The sequence below is a fragment of the Uloborus diversus genome, chromosome 3 (assembly GCF_026930045.1).
Source record: "Uloborus diversus isolate 005 chromosome 3, Udiv.v.3.1, whole genome shotgun sequence".
Lineage (NCBI taxonomy): Eukaryota > Metazoa > Arthropoda > Arachnida > Araneae > Uloboridae > Uloborus > Uloborus diversus.
The window spans coordinates 84,637,586-84,654,977 of NC_072733.1; the positions used below are offsets into that span (position 1 = coordinate 84,637,586).

Sequence of the window (17,392 nt, forward strand, 5' to 3'; positions counted from 1 at the left end):
TGATTTAGATATACTTTAAAAATCAAACAATGCTTTTATTTAAAGTTAAAATTAATTTTATCTCTGAGAACACTTATACAAGTAGGAAAAATTTATGAAAGGCTAAGATAAATATCTAAACTAGGAAATCCGTGAATGAGTCCTTAGTTGTTTTGACTTTCAGTGGTTTCCTTTTTTACCACCCAAATGTCCAATCTGGCTATGTAGGATTGGAAAAAAGTTGTGCCGTCTTGTTAAATTTTGTGGCTTTGATTTTAACAATCAATTCTTCGGGATAGAAATATTTGCTCAAGAGTAATACGATATGCTTACGTACTTGCCAAATTTTAAAGATTACATGTACAGGGATGAAAATTTTCCTGCTTTTTCTGTTGGTTTTTAAAACCTTTCCTCCTTTTTTGCCTCTTTCATACCTTATTTTCTCAAAAATCAGGAAAAAAATAAGATTTTTTAAAAAAATTTCTGTTCCCGATTTCTTATTCTTTCAATTTTTTTCCCTCGAATCTTCATCCTCCGCGATATCTCCCAAAAATGTATGTTTTGGAATCACGCCAACGACATCAAACTCGTGCTGCGCCGAAAGTTGCATGCCTCGTATGAGAATTCAATCTTTTTGCATCCTGCAAGTATTTCGATTATTTTTAATGTTGGATGGTTTTTTACTATGTGCTACCTTATATCTGCTTATTTAATTTATCATTTTAATAATATTTTTATTTTTTAAATTTATTTTGGAAAAAATGCAAAACTCAATCAAAAAATATGGCTTAGCACACACAGTCTCGAATTTTATTGAAACTTGGCATGGTTACTTTTTTTTGTGTATTTAAGAAAGTGCAAAAAATATTTGTGGTGAATCTCAAATGGTTTAGGCTTTACAGCCCGTTAAAAGTTTTGAGATTTCATGATTAAATATGGCAGCCGCAAGTTTTCTTTTGATTCTGAAATCGTAGTAGGAAGTTTTTAAAAACAAATATTGGGTTCCAATCAGGGTTGCTATTTTGTCCACTTTTTTGTTTAAAGTCTGGTACGCCTTAAGAAACTAGACAAAATGGACAAAACTGGAGGAAATGGATTGAAATGAAAAATCAACTGATTATCCACACATATATTTATTGTTATGGTGTAATAAAATTAGTACATAATTAAAAAACATTATGTATCATGAATTAATCATTTAATTAAACTGGAATGATTGTTAACTTTAGAATTTAGGAAATCCAAAAAAAAAAAAATTTCAATTACACATAGGTGCAACTAATTTTAGATCATAAATTGCTTAAAAGTAATAAACTTTTGCAATGTGAATAAATTATTGGGCATGATTATACTATTATATATTACAATAGTAGAAATTAAATTTAACAGAAAAGTCAAAAGAAATGATTGGAGACATGCAAAACAAAGATTTATAGACTAAAATCATTTTACTGTTATATTTTTTGAGTTTTTATTGATGTTTCCCCATAGTAAAAAATTTATGTACTGTGCATGTTTTTATGGATATGTTAATGTTATACAAATTACTACTTTTGTAGGGTTGTGGGTACTCCGAACAGTACCGGAAGAGGCTATAATGAGCAAGGGGGTAGATAGCTTTAAAATGGCCATTAATCTTCATTGGGGACTAATACATCGACTAGGAACAGCCTAGCTGGGTTCAGAGCCTGTTGCTAATCATCATATTTATTTGTTCATCACTGACTAATTTCAAAATTGGTTATAAACGTAACTAAAACTTTCTTTGGGAAATATTTCTCAACAAATTACATGCATTAAGAATTTTTTTGCCTTTTATCCTTTTTTTTCCGATGAATCAATGCTTAAACAATAAAAAGAAAGCTGTTAGTATGTCAGAAGAAGAACCAATAAAGTATTTTCCCCGAATTGCATTGCACAAACAGTTAAACATCCTACCCAAATTATGGATTGGAGCATAATTTCCACTCATTTTGCTGAATGTTTATACATTGTAGAAGGCATTATATGACCTATTATCAGCATGAAAAAGTGCTTGAGCAAAGGTTTCACAATTAAAAGATTGGTTTCCAACTGCTGACTTTATATTCGTGAATGATAGAGCTGCACTGTGTCTTGAAGCTGTGTGACCAAAGTTTTGGATGAAAAAAATATAGAAACACTTCTATGGCATAGAAACAGTCCAGATCACAGCCCAGTAGAGAATATTTGTAATGAAGGAATTACAGAAACAAGAGTTGTCTGGCAGAAGGCCTCGTCCAAATTAGGTACCGGGACAAGGGAACACAAATAAATTGCCAAAAAAACTCATTAAAAGTATGTCAAGAAGTTACGAATCTTTAACAAAGAAGAAAAGAAACATGGGGATGCACACTCAATATTAAATATATCAATATTTTAATGATAAGTATTATTTCCTTAGCATAACAAGATTTTACTATAAATTTCACAATTAGTTTAATAATTTTCACACTTCTGTATATTAATAAGAAAATAAAATTGCAGACCATGGAAAATTATTCAGCCCTGCCAAAAAAAAATTTAAATAAAAAAATTTGTGCAATTTAACTGTACAATGTGATTTTATTATAGGATTCATAGGAATATAAATATAATTTTTTGGTCACAAATTTAATTTAAAAATATCAGCATTAAAATAATTAAGACCGGTCCAATAAGCTATAACTGCATCTTTGGAAAAGCAAACTGGACTTGATGCACCAGTGCAGTAACGAGAAACTCTAAAGAATGTTGGCTGTAAATATATTTATTAAATTGATGCTTTTTGATTGATGTATCAATACAATCAATGTTTTAATTTCAAACATTGGTGTTTTGTCAGCAAATTTGCAGTACTAACCGGCTAATTTTTATTTTTTTTTTTTTGTTCACTAAGAAAAACTCCCATAAATATCATTTAAATGTGCTGTCCATACACTTTGTCTTAAATAATTTTTCTGATCTGTTGATTTTTTTTCCCCTTTCAGCTATGACCGAACAATGCAAGATATAGTGTACAAATTAGTCCCAAATCTACAACAAAGTAAGAAAATTAATTGCACTAGTATTCCTACTATAAAGTATAATTCATTATACTTTATAAATTTATAGTGTTACAGAGAAATCATGAATTGCCAAGTGGGTATATTCCATTGTTGCTGAATAGTATGCTGTAATTTAAAGTGTTTTTGTTTTTATCAAAATCAATAAATATTTTCAATTATTTTTTTGGTTCATAGAATTTTTTTTTTTTTTTTTTTTTGAACCCATCAATTTTATTGTTTCCATTTCAAGAAAAAAAGAAAAATTTATTATTTACCTATCAGTTCAAAATTTTGCATAAAAACAGGGTGGTGACAGATCAGGGAACTTTTTCATTCGGGGGGGAAAATCGGGGAATTTTGAAAAAATAACAAAAATTTAGGGAAAATTGATCAAATAAAGAAAAAAAAATTCCCTTGCAAAATGATGTCATTTGATTCCCCACGAATTTTCCGCCAATTATTTGTTTTAAAAAAGTAAAATTAATGAGGTGCGATTAAACAGTGCCGCATATTTGTGAATGTTTTTTCCTCATGGTCAAAGTATTCAATCTTAGGATGAGCTTCCTAAGATTGATTCTGTGTCTGTAAAGTTCTTTATTTTACCTAGCTTGAATTTTCCTTCACGCATTCCATGCTACTTAAAATAAACAACCCAACAGGCAGACAGGAAGCCGTGATTAATGACTTTGCTCCCTTGCTTTTATTCATTGTCTTGAAGTAATTAGCATACTGTTATCATGATTTCAAGAAAGAATCTTTGTTTTTTAAATTAAAGCTGAAAAAATCTTTAAAGTTATCACTTGGCATTTTAAATTTAATTGCTAAAATTAATGTTGACTTAAAATCAAATTTGTTTTTTTGCCATGGTATTATTTGCTGTCACTTCAGATAACACAAAGGGGTTTCTTTTTCAGACATTAAAGCTCTTTTATTTTAAAACCGTATGCATATACATTTTGAAATTAATACAGTGGCTCCCAAAAGTGTTCATACATTTTGAAATTTTTTAGTAAAATTAAAATAATGCAAAACTGAATTCGAATATAAAGTCCAATATTTTTTCACATCATTCCTATGTCATTCTAAATAAAACACTGTAGTTTTTTTCAAAATATTGACGAATCTTCTTTTTGAAATATTTTCGGAAAAAATCATGATTAAAATTTGATATGTCTTTTTTTTAATTATTTTTACATTGTATTGAACTTAAAAGTCATTTTGCTTTAATTTTTTGTTCATTTATTCCTTAATATTGTGCTTATCACTTTAAAATGGTTGGTATTCGTAAAAAACCACAAACATCATTCGAAATTTGAATTTTTTCGTCATATTAGTGGTTAATTGGTTTGAAATGTCTCTAAATTAGTTAATTTATTCCATTCTATAGTAAAATGCTCCATAAAATGCTTTAAAGAAAATAATCGGACCGAAAACACGGTAAGAAAAGGTCAACCGGCGAAGTTGACAAAGCGTGACTGAAGATTTACAGTTAAAAAATTTATGAAAAATACATTTGATTGCTGTAATGGTTTCTGCAGAGTTAAATGAAAATTTTTACACTTAATTTTCACCTAAAATTGTTCGCCAAGTTCTCTGATTAGCTGGATTAAATGGGACCTCTTCCCGCAGAAATTTTCTTAGCCCAGCAAAAAACAGAATGCTTTCGCTTTTCGTCGCAAAAGTAATGATAAATAAGCTCAAAATGTTTTGGAATTACGGCTTACTTACAGATAGAAATGAAGTCAAGATTTTTGGTTAAATTGTTGTATAATTGTAAATAGAAGAAAAAATTAGGAACTTAATCTTAAGAACTTAGTTGGAGCAGTTAATCAGAACAGTGAAGGTGTTCTTGTGCAAGGGTGCATATCAGCACCAGGACTTGGTAGTTTGGAATTGTTTGATGAAATAATGAATCATGCTGTTCATTTAAATAGCTAAGAAACGAATTTTAAACTCTTAGCCGAAAATTTGGTTATCGGAAACAACTTTTTTTTTTAATTTTTTATTTTTATCAAGATACCGATAAGAAGCACACTGTTTTCAACATTTGCATCTAGTGCCTCAAAAATTGTCCTAAAATTTAGAAAATACCCCTTCAATCTCCAGATTTGAACTTAATGTAACATTCACTGGAGGCTAGATAACGAAAAAAAGGCTTTGAAACGTAAATAGAGCTAGAAACAGTAAGACTCGGAGTGTGGTTGAACACTTACTCAGAAATTACGCAAAAAAAAGGAAAGAAAAAAGAATGAAATCTATTCCCAATCGTTTAAAAGGTGTTGTTGATACTGCATGATATTCTATTAAATAATAACTTAATAAAAAGTTAGATTATTCAATAATATATAGACACTTTTTAAAGTGTACAAAGACTTTTGTGAGATAAAATTTCTGGCACTTTTTGGTTTTTGATTTTTAAAAAATTAAGTTTTAGTATTTTTTAAAAAAATTCATGTAGTTTTGTTGAAAATTGATCATAGATCTTATAATTAAATACCTATTCCGAAATATTAATTCTAACCAATGAATAGAGTCCTATTTCATTGAAAGTCGTAGGTGTACGAACAAACTTTTGGGAGCCACTGTAATTGTTTTTGCATTTCAATTTGTTTGTTACTAAAGTAATCTAAAAAAAATTTTTGACAACTGATATAATCATTTAAAATTGAGTTGTGTATATAAGTAAATATTTTTATTATTTTTTCAAAGTTAAAATATTGTATTCATTCATTAAAACCTAAGTTCTTGATTAGAGCTCAATATGACTGGTTGTTGAAAGATTTCAATTTGTTTTACATAAATATGTCTATTCTGCCGTGTGTAGGTAAAGGGCAGAAACTGCACAGTTTTCTTTCTTTCTTTCTTTTTTTCTTCATCTATGGTACTTTATCTTTATTGTGAAGCTTGCTTATTTGGTTTCCGCTGAAACAGGCGCGAAAAAAATGTCTTACACCAACGTTTTCCTATTGTTAGTACACCACACATTTCTTCAAATATCTCAAACTCATTTATGCAGATACTGCCATTTACCTGCACACGGCAGTGTTATTTACATAAGCAGGGCTCCCAAATGGTCCGCTTTTCCCGCCAAAGTCCGTTTTTTATGGTCAAGTCCGCTTTAGACCGCTTTTTAACATTTTGGTCCGATTAGTCCGCTTTTATATTGTTTTTGCTTAAATATCAGATTTTAAAAGTTTTTCATTTCGTTAAAAGTTACTGTACACCCAAAAACGTCGCCGCAGCGCGTGTTAAACAAGCTTCGTACGGCCATAAAAAACCTTGAAAAGTTCTTGAGGGAAAAAAAAGAGGTCATTTTCAAGTGCTTTAAAACCTTGAAAAAGTATAAAAAGTTTCTTTATTGCTTGAATTCTTTCAAAAATCATTGGATTGTGCTTGTAATTCTTTTAAAAATATTTCATTAGTGCAATTTTCTGAACATATATATTCGATATGATTCATCGCGAAAAATTGCTTTCGTGTTTGAGGTTTCAATCCTTTTGCATCTTGTTAATATTTTGATGCGTTTTACAATCCAAAGTGATTTTGACATGTGCTTACCTTAGTTTAACTCATTTTTCTTTTAATTTCAATAATTGACGGAGGAAATATTTCAGAAACTATGGCAACATGGAACTTACTCGGACTTCGCGGAAAAATGCTTCTTGCGTTTGAAATTTCAATCCTTTTGCATCTTGTGAACATTTTGATGTTTTTGACAGTGTGAAGTTATTTTGACATATGCTACCTTAGTTTAGCTTATTTTTCGTTTAATTTCAATAATTAACGAAGGAAATGTTTTGGATACTATGGCAACATGGAACTTACTCGGACTTCGCGGAAAAATGCTTCTTGCATTTGAAATTTCAATCCTTTTGCATCTTGTGAACATTTTGATGTTTTTGACAGTGTGAAGTTATTTTGACATATGCTACCTTAGTTTAGCTTATTTTTCGTTTAATTTCAATAATTAATGAAGGAAATGTTTTGGAAGCCATGGCAATATTGAACTTACTCGGATTTCGCAGAAAAAGGCTTCTCGCGTTTGAAATTTCAATCCTTTTGCATCTTGTGAACGTTTTGATGTTTCCCACTATTGGAAGTTATTTTGACATATATGCTATTTTAGTTTAAGCTTATTTTTCATTTAATTTCAATAATTAACGAAGGAAATATTTTAAAAATCATAACAACATTAAGCTTATTCGGACTTCGCGGAAAATTGCATCTCGCGTTTGAAATTTCAATCCTTTTGCATCTAGTAAGCATTTTTATGTTTTTGACAATTGGAAGTTATTTTGACATATGCTACTTTAGATTAGCTTATATTTCATTTAATTTCAATAATTAACGAAGGAATTATTTTGGAAACCATGGTAACATTGAACTTACTCGGACTTCGTGGAAAATTGCTTTTAGTGTTTGAAATTTCAATCTTTTTGAATCATGTAAATATTAAAATATTTTGCCCAATCGAATGTTATTTTAACATATACCACCTTAGGTTAGCATGTGTTATGTTTAATTTAGTAGAAAATAAAAAAAATTTATTTTATGGGAAACATGCCAACATTGAACTTGGTTCGTGAAAATTTGCTTCTGTGAGCTCTCAATCGTTTTGCATCTTATAATTATTTTTATATTTATGGCATTTAGAAGTTATTTTGATATGTACGTCAGATTAACTCGATTTAATTTTAAATAACTAAAAAATTAATAATTTTTGTGTTGTTTAATTCAAGTTTATTCAGTTTTCCAAACTTAATTTTGAATATTATCAGCTTACTTTCGGTTATTACTGGTTTTTTTTTGTGTGTGTGGGGGGGAGGGGGGCATATTAAATTAAAAAAATTGAGCACATAACATTTTAAAGTAGCTTTTGTATATGAAACAAAATTGAATTATGTAATTTTATGAAGTCGTATTTGTGTGCGTCATTTCATTGTCATGATGCCTGCTAAAGGAGGGAATTTGTTTTTTCCCCCCATAAAAGTTCAAAGCACTCATGGCCCTACAATCATAGAGTTTTTTTTTTTTTAATGTAAGCTTTATGATTCTTGAAAATATACTTTGAGTATGAAAATTGCAAAACTAAGCCTCATGTGCTCTGCTTCTCTTTGTGTTTGAGCATTTCAGACATTTTTAGGAAAACTTTCAATACAGTAGATCTGTTTGGTGTGTTATAGATTCATATTGGTTGAGAAGGGATATAATGCTATTAAGAAGCATTACAAGACAGAAAAACACAAAAATAATTTTAAACTATAGAAAGATGAAGCACAGCTTCATCTATCCTTCAGTGAGACTACCAGCATCCCTGGTTCAATTCAAAATGTATCATTACGCCTATTTAGTTCTAAGGAGGCTGCCTTAAGTGCTGAGCTAAGTGCCTCCCCCCCCCCCCATCCAAATGTTTGTTTAAATAATATTATTCAATGGATAAAAAGATCAGTTGTGCAGAAGGTGTTAAAGGAATTGTATCATTAAAAATCTCAGTATTATGGTTAACTAACAAATTATCTTCACGGATTTAGCAGCAGGCAGTTAATTTGCCTTTTGGTGCTTCCTTGGGTTTAAACTAATTGTCCTCCCAAGGTCCTCTTTTTAATCCTAACTGGTCCTCTTTAGTCCTCTTTTTGATTGAAAATGGTCCTCTTTTACCCTTTTCTAAAACTAAAATGTGTTGGGAGCCCTGCATAAGTAAAACTACATTACTTCTATACTTTAACTATCACTTGTTACTCTTGCAGTAACAATTATACTGCTTAAAAATTCAGTTCAAGATTATTTCCATTTAAACTTTTTAGTTTTATCACGATTAGATATGTCTGTAAGAGTGGTTTTAATATTTCCTTAGAATTCTTATGTTAACGGGTTCCTGGAAGTAAAGTATTTGTTTTAGATTTCCTATAATATTTCTCTGTTGATAAGTTAATAACTATTTTTACCAAAAGGAAATTAGCATCTTCTCAAAATACATTTTGAATTAACAGCTTAAACCGTTTTAAACACTGCATTTTATTAAATATGCAGTGCTTTTCAGGTAGGGCAAAGAAAGGAAACCATTTTCATTGGAAACATAAATCAGGGAAATTTGGTGAACTTCATCAGGGAAAAGTAGGGGAACTTTTTTTTCCAGTTCCTGTCTCCACCCTGAAAAAGGTTTATGTTGGTGCTTCTATAAGTCTGTCACTTTTAGTCATGTAAAAAAGCAGTCAGAAACTTTGTACAATGAAATCAGTAAAATTACGACAATGTTTAAACTTGTAGAAATAAATAGTCCACATTGTTTAGTGGTCAGAAGAGTCTGACTACGATGAGGAGGTCCCCGGTTCGATTCCCGGCATGGGCATGGATTTACTTTCTCTCTCCTGTCCTTGTCCTTTCTTCGTGTGAATATGTTGTGTTGTGAATGGTTGCCTACCCTATAAACTGGTTCTTATGGCTGGGGCATACTCTGGAATTCGGACTTCACACCAAATTACGGTACAGTTGAAAAAGTAAAGCAGCGCGCACTTGACAACAACACTAAAGAGTTGAAAAGCTTCCCAAACAGTTGTTTCAAGGTTATAAGAGCAAACTGCTTCATCAGCGCAAGAATCTTCATCACAATGGACAAGTGAACCAACTGATGACAATGGCTCATTTGTCCATTGTTGGACATTGTGGTCCAATTTCATACCTGCCAAGTGCTCCGGAACTTCCGGAGTTTTCCGGAAATTTTGATCGACCCCGGATTTTCCGCGTAAGTTTAAGTTTGCTCCGGAAAATTCAACTTCCCCCCTGCGGCAGAAAGTGTTAGCATAATCCTATATTTTAGGTTCTTGGAGTAATTTCGTAAAAAAATAGAATGTATTTTAATTGTTTAAAACTCAAAAGTAAATTCTAACTAGTCTGAGAAATTGATTCCCAGTTTTAAAAGATATAATTACCCAGCGTGCGTAAAATCCTGAGCGTAAGAAATACCCAAGTGACTAAACACCCAACAAGTCAATCAGGTGTTTCGCCCATCGGCGGACGTGATGTCAGGCCTCATGAGTTGAGGATCTTTCTGCTGGTAGCAGTCAAGAAAGTAAATTTAAGAAATAGCAACAGTTAAAGGATTAACTGTGAGTTACTTTCAGATACAACAGATGTAAATTTTGACGACATCACGTCATTGCGTCGGGGTAACAGAGAAGGTTTAAATAGAAAGTCAATCAATCAATCGATCTCTTATGATTTGCTTCCGTTCTGCAGACGGTGTGTTTTGATTTGAGCATGTGTGCTCGAAGGGATTGATTTATCCACGCAGAGGACGTGGAGGTTTTCAGATATGTAGTAACAAGATTCAATAGCCTGCTAACAGTGCAGGATGTTCTAAAACAGTGCCCTACAAGTAACGAAGGAGTTTTTTTAAGGAATATAAATTTGAAGAGTTGATGTCTTAAGTATTAGGCCTAACAGGGCCGGAAGGTTCGTCTGGCATATATTAGCTTTCAGAGCCGGTCGGAGTGGATTGAATCCACTAGATGGTGAGGTAGCCTACGCTAGTGGAAGGTTCCTGTTTTGCTTGAAGCTGGGCAAATAATTTCCTGTGCTGCTGTTTCTGTGGCATGGGTGTGCCTGGAATTGATTGACCATGGATTTTGGTCTGCTGTCCACGAGTGGACATTTTCAACTCGTCTAAACATCCGGCAGATGGATGTTGCCTTCTTTGTTATGAGTGCCAAGTTTAAAGTATGGACTTCCAGTGGCATGATTATTTAAATAGTTTTCTGGACAGTTACCATCGTTGTGGCATGGCGTACGGTAAATGTTTAAAAATATGAGGAACATTTTAGAACTGTTGATAGTTTTTATAAGTAATTGAATCTTGTGTTTTTTCTCTGTGATATTTATTTGTTGGGGGGTATTATTATATTTGAATTGTTAATAGGGGATTTACCTTTTATAAATGTTTGATTGTTTTTGCCTATTTACATTTTACACATGTTTTTGAACAAAATGTGATTTAAATTGAAATTCAGTTTCCATTGCTTCATTTCTCCCGAACTTACCATTCCACATCCGTTGGTCTTCCTTTAAGTGGCCAACAGAAAGGCCGTTCTTTCCCTCGCGAACAAGGGTGGAAAGTGGATTGCACTTTTTTTTCCTCCCAGCAAGCGGAATTTCATCGACTTTCAAGGTTTCTGGGAAGGGGAGGGGAGGGGTGGCGAAGGCAAAAGGAGGAAGTGGCGCTCTCGCGTCTCATGCGAAAACAATTTGCATGCGCTGTGAAACTCGCCTCGCCACCTGTTGGCATAAATTAAAGTTAAGTTTAAAATCCAGAAGTTAAGATATTTAAACTAAGCCAACATTAACTGGCCGTGTAATGTCAAGTTGGAGACAAGCAAAAAACATGTTTCAGAAAAATACATTTATTAAATATGACTAGAATAACATCCCCATAAAATACACCCCCAAAATATCATAACAAAAGTGGTTCCAGAATATAAAGAAAAATGTCACCAAGATGTCGATGCAGTCACTTGCCACTCCGAAGGATCAGGTAGAAAACGCACAAAAGGTCCGCCGAATCACACTTCAGGAATGTCCGGACTGAACAGGCAACATTACACAATACGTAGATCGGTAAACATCACAGGTAGACACGTGGAACTCACATCCCCGACATTTTAATTGGCCGGACACAACACAACAGGTTCTTCACCTGGACTCACTAATTCCAGGACTTGGAAGATTAAACATCACATACCACAAAAACCCCCGCTAGCATCGCGGGGAAAAACCCCCCACACGTGAGCCGGACTAGGCTTCACGATCAGAACCAACCACTGGGGATCGTTGAAAGAAGAAAAACGAGAGAGCGATCGCTGCCACTCGCCACAATATATATGTTTTATCAACCAATGAGATTCCATGCCTCGATGACGTCACCCCACTAACTTCTACTTCGACCATCACTCATTTGCATATTCCACTACCGCGAATATTCGTACTCCTCTCCATAGCACGTGCGGTCAACAAGTGGAATTAATTCGAGTCGATCAGGTGACAACTCAACTTTTCTGAATCGACACATCGAGACATGCAATCTCCGATGGTTTCAGTAAACAGTCGCCATTAATTATGGCGTGGGGGATTCGTCGATTGAAGTGTTAGCACCAACTAGTTGACAGGTTCTACTTTTACCAGACTGGGCTTAAAGTAGGTACACTTAACTTTAAATTATTTTCTTTAAATTATCGGCTGTGGACCGAGAATAAAAACTAAATAAAATAAAATAATATTTTATGCTAACAAATTCCCCCCTTCTCGGTTACACAGCACGATACACTTCAAAACGACATGAAAACTGACATATTTTCAAACAACAATTAAAAAAATTTTTAAACACTTTTGAGAAACATTGAAAAATTTACACATTTGAATATTAAACTTTTACATTTTCATAATTACCAAAAATGAGTTTGCACATTTTTTTCAATGTACCCCGAGTCAGAGGCTTGGTAAACGTATCCGCAGGATTTTCTGCGCTTTTCACATATTTTAATTCAAATGTATTTTCCTCTACTAAGTTTCTCAAAAAATGATATCTGACATCAATATGCTTTGTTCTGGAATTTTCTATAGGGGAATTTGAAAATTCTATTGCAGCTATATTGTCACAATTAATTACAGACCCGTTAAATCTATATCCAGCTATTTCAAAATGTGATGTTTCTTCTAAAATTCTTTTTAACCACACCACCTCTTTTGCTGCTTCTGTCAAAGATATATACTCAGCTTCCATGGTGGACAATGAAACACACTTTTGTTTAAATGTTCGCCAGATAATAGGTACTTTGTCAATGTAAATAATAATTCCCCCCATCGAAATCCTATCGTCCCTATTTGCAGCATAGTCTGAGTCAGAAAAACCATTGATTTTAATTTCATTTATTGCAGATAGACTTAATTTATAATAATTTGTATATTTTAAATAACCTAAAAGTCTTAATAAACACTGCCAATGTCTTTTACCCGGATTTGCTTGAAATTGAGATAATAAATTAACTGTATATGCAATATCCGGTCTAGTTTTCCCTGCTATATAGGACAAACATCCCAATAAATTGCGATAAGGTACTTTCTCCATTTCTTTTATTTCTTGGTCCGTTTTTGGACAATCACCTAAAGACAAAATTGTACCTTTCGCTATTGGGAGGGTCGAGTATGGGTATTGATACTTTTCAAAATTTTCACAAACTGTATTAATATAAGAATTTTGGTGTATAAAAATTCCCCCATTTATTTCTTCAAATTCTACCCCCAATAATTTTTTAGTTCTCCCTAATTCTTTAATATCGTAATGTTTTGATAAATCCTGAATTGTTTCCTGAATTATGATTTCATTTTTTCCAAAAATTATTATATCATCTACATACATCAATAAAAACACATTTCTGTTTCTTGTATAGACACAGTTACTACATTTAAATTTCAAAAAATTTAGACCTTGGAGAACCCTATCAATTTCCAGGTACCAATTTCTCCCCGATTGATGGAGACCATATAGCGATTTCTTTAGACGGCATACCCAGTCTTCTTTTCCAGGGATTACAAAACCCTGTGGTTGTCGCATATAGATTTCTTCATGCAAATCAGCATAAAGATATGCGTTTTTTACGTCTAATTGAAAATGGCTCCAACCCAGGAATATCACCAGAATTGAGAAAAACATTCTTATCAGGGAGAAATTGATAACTGGGGAGAAAACCTGAGAATACGATTCACCTGCCACCTGCCTGTTTCCCATCGCAACCAATCTGCTTTTAAATCTGGCAATTTCCCCTTTAGCATTCCTCTTCAAGTCATAGACCCACTTATTACCAAGTACTGGTTTACCAACTGGCTGGGGAACTAACTGCCACACCCCCCTTTCTTGAATCACTTTCATTTCTTCTGACATGGCTTCTTGCCAATGTTTTACTTCTGGGGTTTTCAAGCATTGATTATAGTTTTGTGGAATTAGCACTTCTGACAAATTTGCCTCTGGCTCGGGTTCCATTTGTTCCTTAGGAGAATTAAAAATATCAAACAAAGGATTATAAGGTACATTTTTACTTTTGAAATCAAATAGTTCAGGATTGTAAACAATGTTATTCTTCTTACAATATTTTTCTACATCATTGGGTGACCTTAACCTGGTTTTATTTCCCTTTTCATAGTAATAGATATCAGTACGGTCCCCTTTCTTTCTTTTTACTGCATCCCTCACCCATTCAATTTCCTCACAAGGGGTGGGAGCCTTTCTTTCATCTATCTCTTTATCTAAGAGAACTTCACTAATAGGTTTAATAAAAGAATAATCATCATCATTGTCTACATTCCCATTCAAGTTTGATTTCCCCCAAATTAAATTTTCCCTGAAGACCACATTAATAGTTTCAAAAATTTTCTTTAGCTCTGGGTCCCAAATTCTGTACCCTTTTGCTTGGGTTGCGTAGCCCACCATTATGCCTTTCTTACTTCTCGAGTCAAATTTCTTTAGGTTTTGTTTTTGCATGCCTCTGTAGGCAATACATCCAAACCTCCGGAAATGCCTTACTGAAGGCCTGTTTCCCCAGAACAGCTCAAATGGGGTTTTCCCCCTTTCTTTTAGGACTGTTCTATTCCTAACATAATTAAAGCATAAGGCGGCTTCCGCCCAAAATTCTTCCCTTAGTCCAGAGTCTTTCAGCATTGCCCTAACCCCATTCATTAATGTCAAATTGTATCTTTCTACTACCCCGTTCTGTTCGGGAGTATAAGGGTTGGTTCTTTCTATGCTGATGCCTTCTTTAATTAAGTGGGTCTCAAAATTAGAATTTGTGAATTCCCTCCCATTATCAGACCTTATGGCCAAAATTTTCTTGTTGAGGGTTCTCTCTACATGCCTCTGGTATCTAAGGAAATATCCAAAAGCTTCATCTTTTGACTTTAGAAAGTAAATAGTGGACTTCCTTGAGAAATCATCAATTATGGAAAAAATATATCTTTTCCCCCCTAGTGACTCCACCGGAAATGGCCCTGCTAGATCCATGAAAAGAAGCTCAAGTTGTCTTTTAGACCTTATCCCTGGAGTGGGCTTAAATGAACACCTTCTTTTCTTTGCAATAATACAAGGCTCACAATCTGGCCGGTTTCTACTTTTTATATTAAGTCCTTTGACACAGTTCTTCTTTTCAGTTTCCAAGATACTGTCATAATTAATATGGCAAAACCGTTCATGCCACAACTCCAGGTCTAATCCTTTGACCTCGGTTACATTTACATTTGGTGGTGAGTCACTACTTTGATTACTTAAAAATGAAGTGGGTTTTACAAAATACAATTTATCAATTAAAAATGCAGAAAAAAGTTTGATACCATCATTATTAAAAATACATATTTTACCAGGATACCACCTTAATGAAAAACCAAGACTGTCTATCCTGGATCCGGAAAGCAAATTTCGTCTAAGTGTTGGAGCATAATAGACCTCATTCAATGTGATGGTTACTAGCTTACCATCTGTTTTAATTTCGAAAACAATTTTTCCTACCCCCTCGACTTGACTATTTACATTGCCCACAGCTACTTCCATTTTTGTATTTTTAACAGGCCTCAATTCACAAAACAAGTCCCTATCTTTACAGAAATGTGCCGTGGCACCTGTATCCAGTAAAAATACTGGTATTTCCTCCTTCAAGTTTGTGTTGTTGGCCTGCACTCCTGATATATTACTGATGGTGCAAAACATTCCAGCCTTAGGGGGATTACTTTGTTTGACAAAATTACGATTACCTTTATTTTGATTAGTTGGTTTTCTGCTCCAACACCGAGCCGAAATATGCCCCTTTTTCCCACATGTGAAGCAAACTCTCGTTTCAAATTTATTTACATTTTCAACTTTCCGCCCAGTCTGGTGTTTATTCTGAACTGAAAAAGCATTAACACTTGAACTACTATTTCCAAAATTTTCATTTCCCAAAAATTTTAATCTCCCCTCTTCTGCTAAAAGTTCATCCAAAACATTTGAAAAGTTAAATTTACTTTCATCCCATCTATAAATATTTTGTACTATTCCCCTAAAATTTTGATCTAAACTACGTATTAGTTGAAATCCCTTTAATTTCTCATCCATTTTATAGCCATTCTCCTCCAACTGTCGGAGCAAACACTTCAATCGAGCCGCGAACATTCCAATAGTTTCTTTTTCATTAATTCTGCTAGAAAAAAACTCCTCCCACAATCCGGCAACACGGGCTAAAGACGGAGGTTCAAAATTCAATTTCAATGACGTCCATACAGCATATGGATCGTCTAAATCATCTATTAGTTGTTTTAACTCATCCTCTATGTTGAGGTAAATAATCGCCACTGCTTGGCCCCTCCGTTTCTTTATTTCTGCCGAAATACCTTCTTCTAATTTTGTTTGGGTTAATTCCCATAAATCTCTTTCTATCAGTACCATTTTCATATTTTTCGACCATGTTGCCCAATTGCAGGAGTTAAGTTTCTTAATGTTTCGATAGTCCCTTTCCATTATTCTGAAAACTTTTGCAAATTTGTCTCCAACCAAAATGACATTCGACCGAGCTCTGCTACCACTTTGTTGGCATAAATTAAAGTTAAGTTTAAAATCCAGAAGTTAAGATATTTAAACTAAGCCAACATTAACTGGCCGTGTAATGTCAAGTTGGAGACAAGCAAAAAACATGTTTCAGAAAAATACATTTATTAAATATGACTAGAATAACATCCCCATAAAATACACCCCCAAAATATCATAACAAAAGTGGTTCCAGAATATAAAGAAAAATGTCACCAAGATGTCAATGCAGTCACTTGCCACTCCGAAGGATCAGGTAGAAAACGCACAAAAGGTCCGCCGAATCACACTTCAGGAATGTCCGGACTGAACAGGCAACATTACACAATACGTAGATCGGTAAACATCACAGGTAGACACGTGGAACTCACATCCCCGACATTTTAATTGGCCGGACACAACACAACAGGTTCTTCACCTGGACTCACTAATTCCAGGACTTGGAAGATTAAACATCACATACCACAAAAACCCCCGCTAGCATCGCGGGGAAAAACCCCCCACACGTGAGCCGGACTAGGCTTCACGATCAGAACCAACCACTGGGGATCGTTGAAAGAAGAAAAACGAGAGAGCGATCGCTGCCACTCGCCACAATATATATGTTTTATCAACCAATGAGATTCCATGCCTCGATGACGTCACCCCACTAACTTCTACTTCGACCATCACTCATTTGCATATTCCACTACCGCGAATATTCGTACTCCTCTCCATAGCACGTGCGGTCAACAAGTGGAATTAATTCGAGTCGATCAGGTGACAACTCAACTTT

At 33.7% G+C, this 17,392-nt stretch overlaps 1 protein-coding gene across 1 annotated transcript in view; it reads left to right on the forward strand.

Moving 5' to 3' along the window:
• Nucleotides 1-17,392, forward strand: part of LOC129218831 (polycomb group RING finger protein 3-like) — a 92,519-nt gene that overhangs the window by 43,162 nt on the left and 31,965 nt on the right. The window contains 1 exon segment of the mRNA XM_054853153.1: nucleotides 2,967-3,022. Within this exon segment, the coding sequence (XP_054709128.1) occupies nucleotides 2,967-3,022 (56 nt within the window).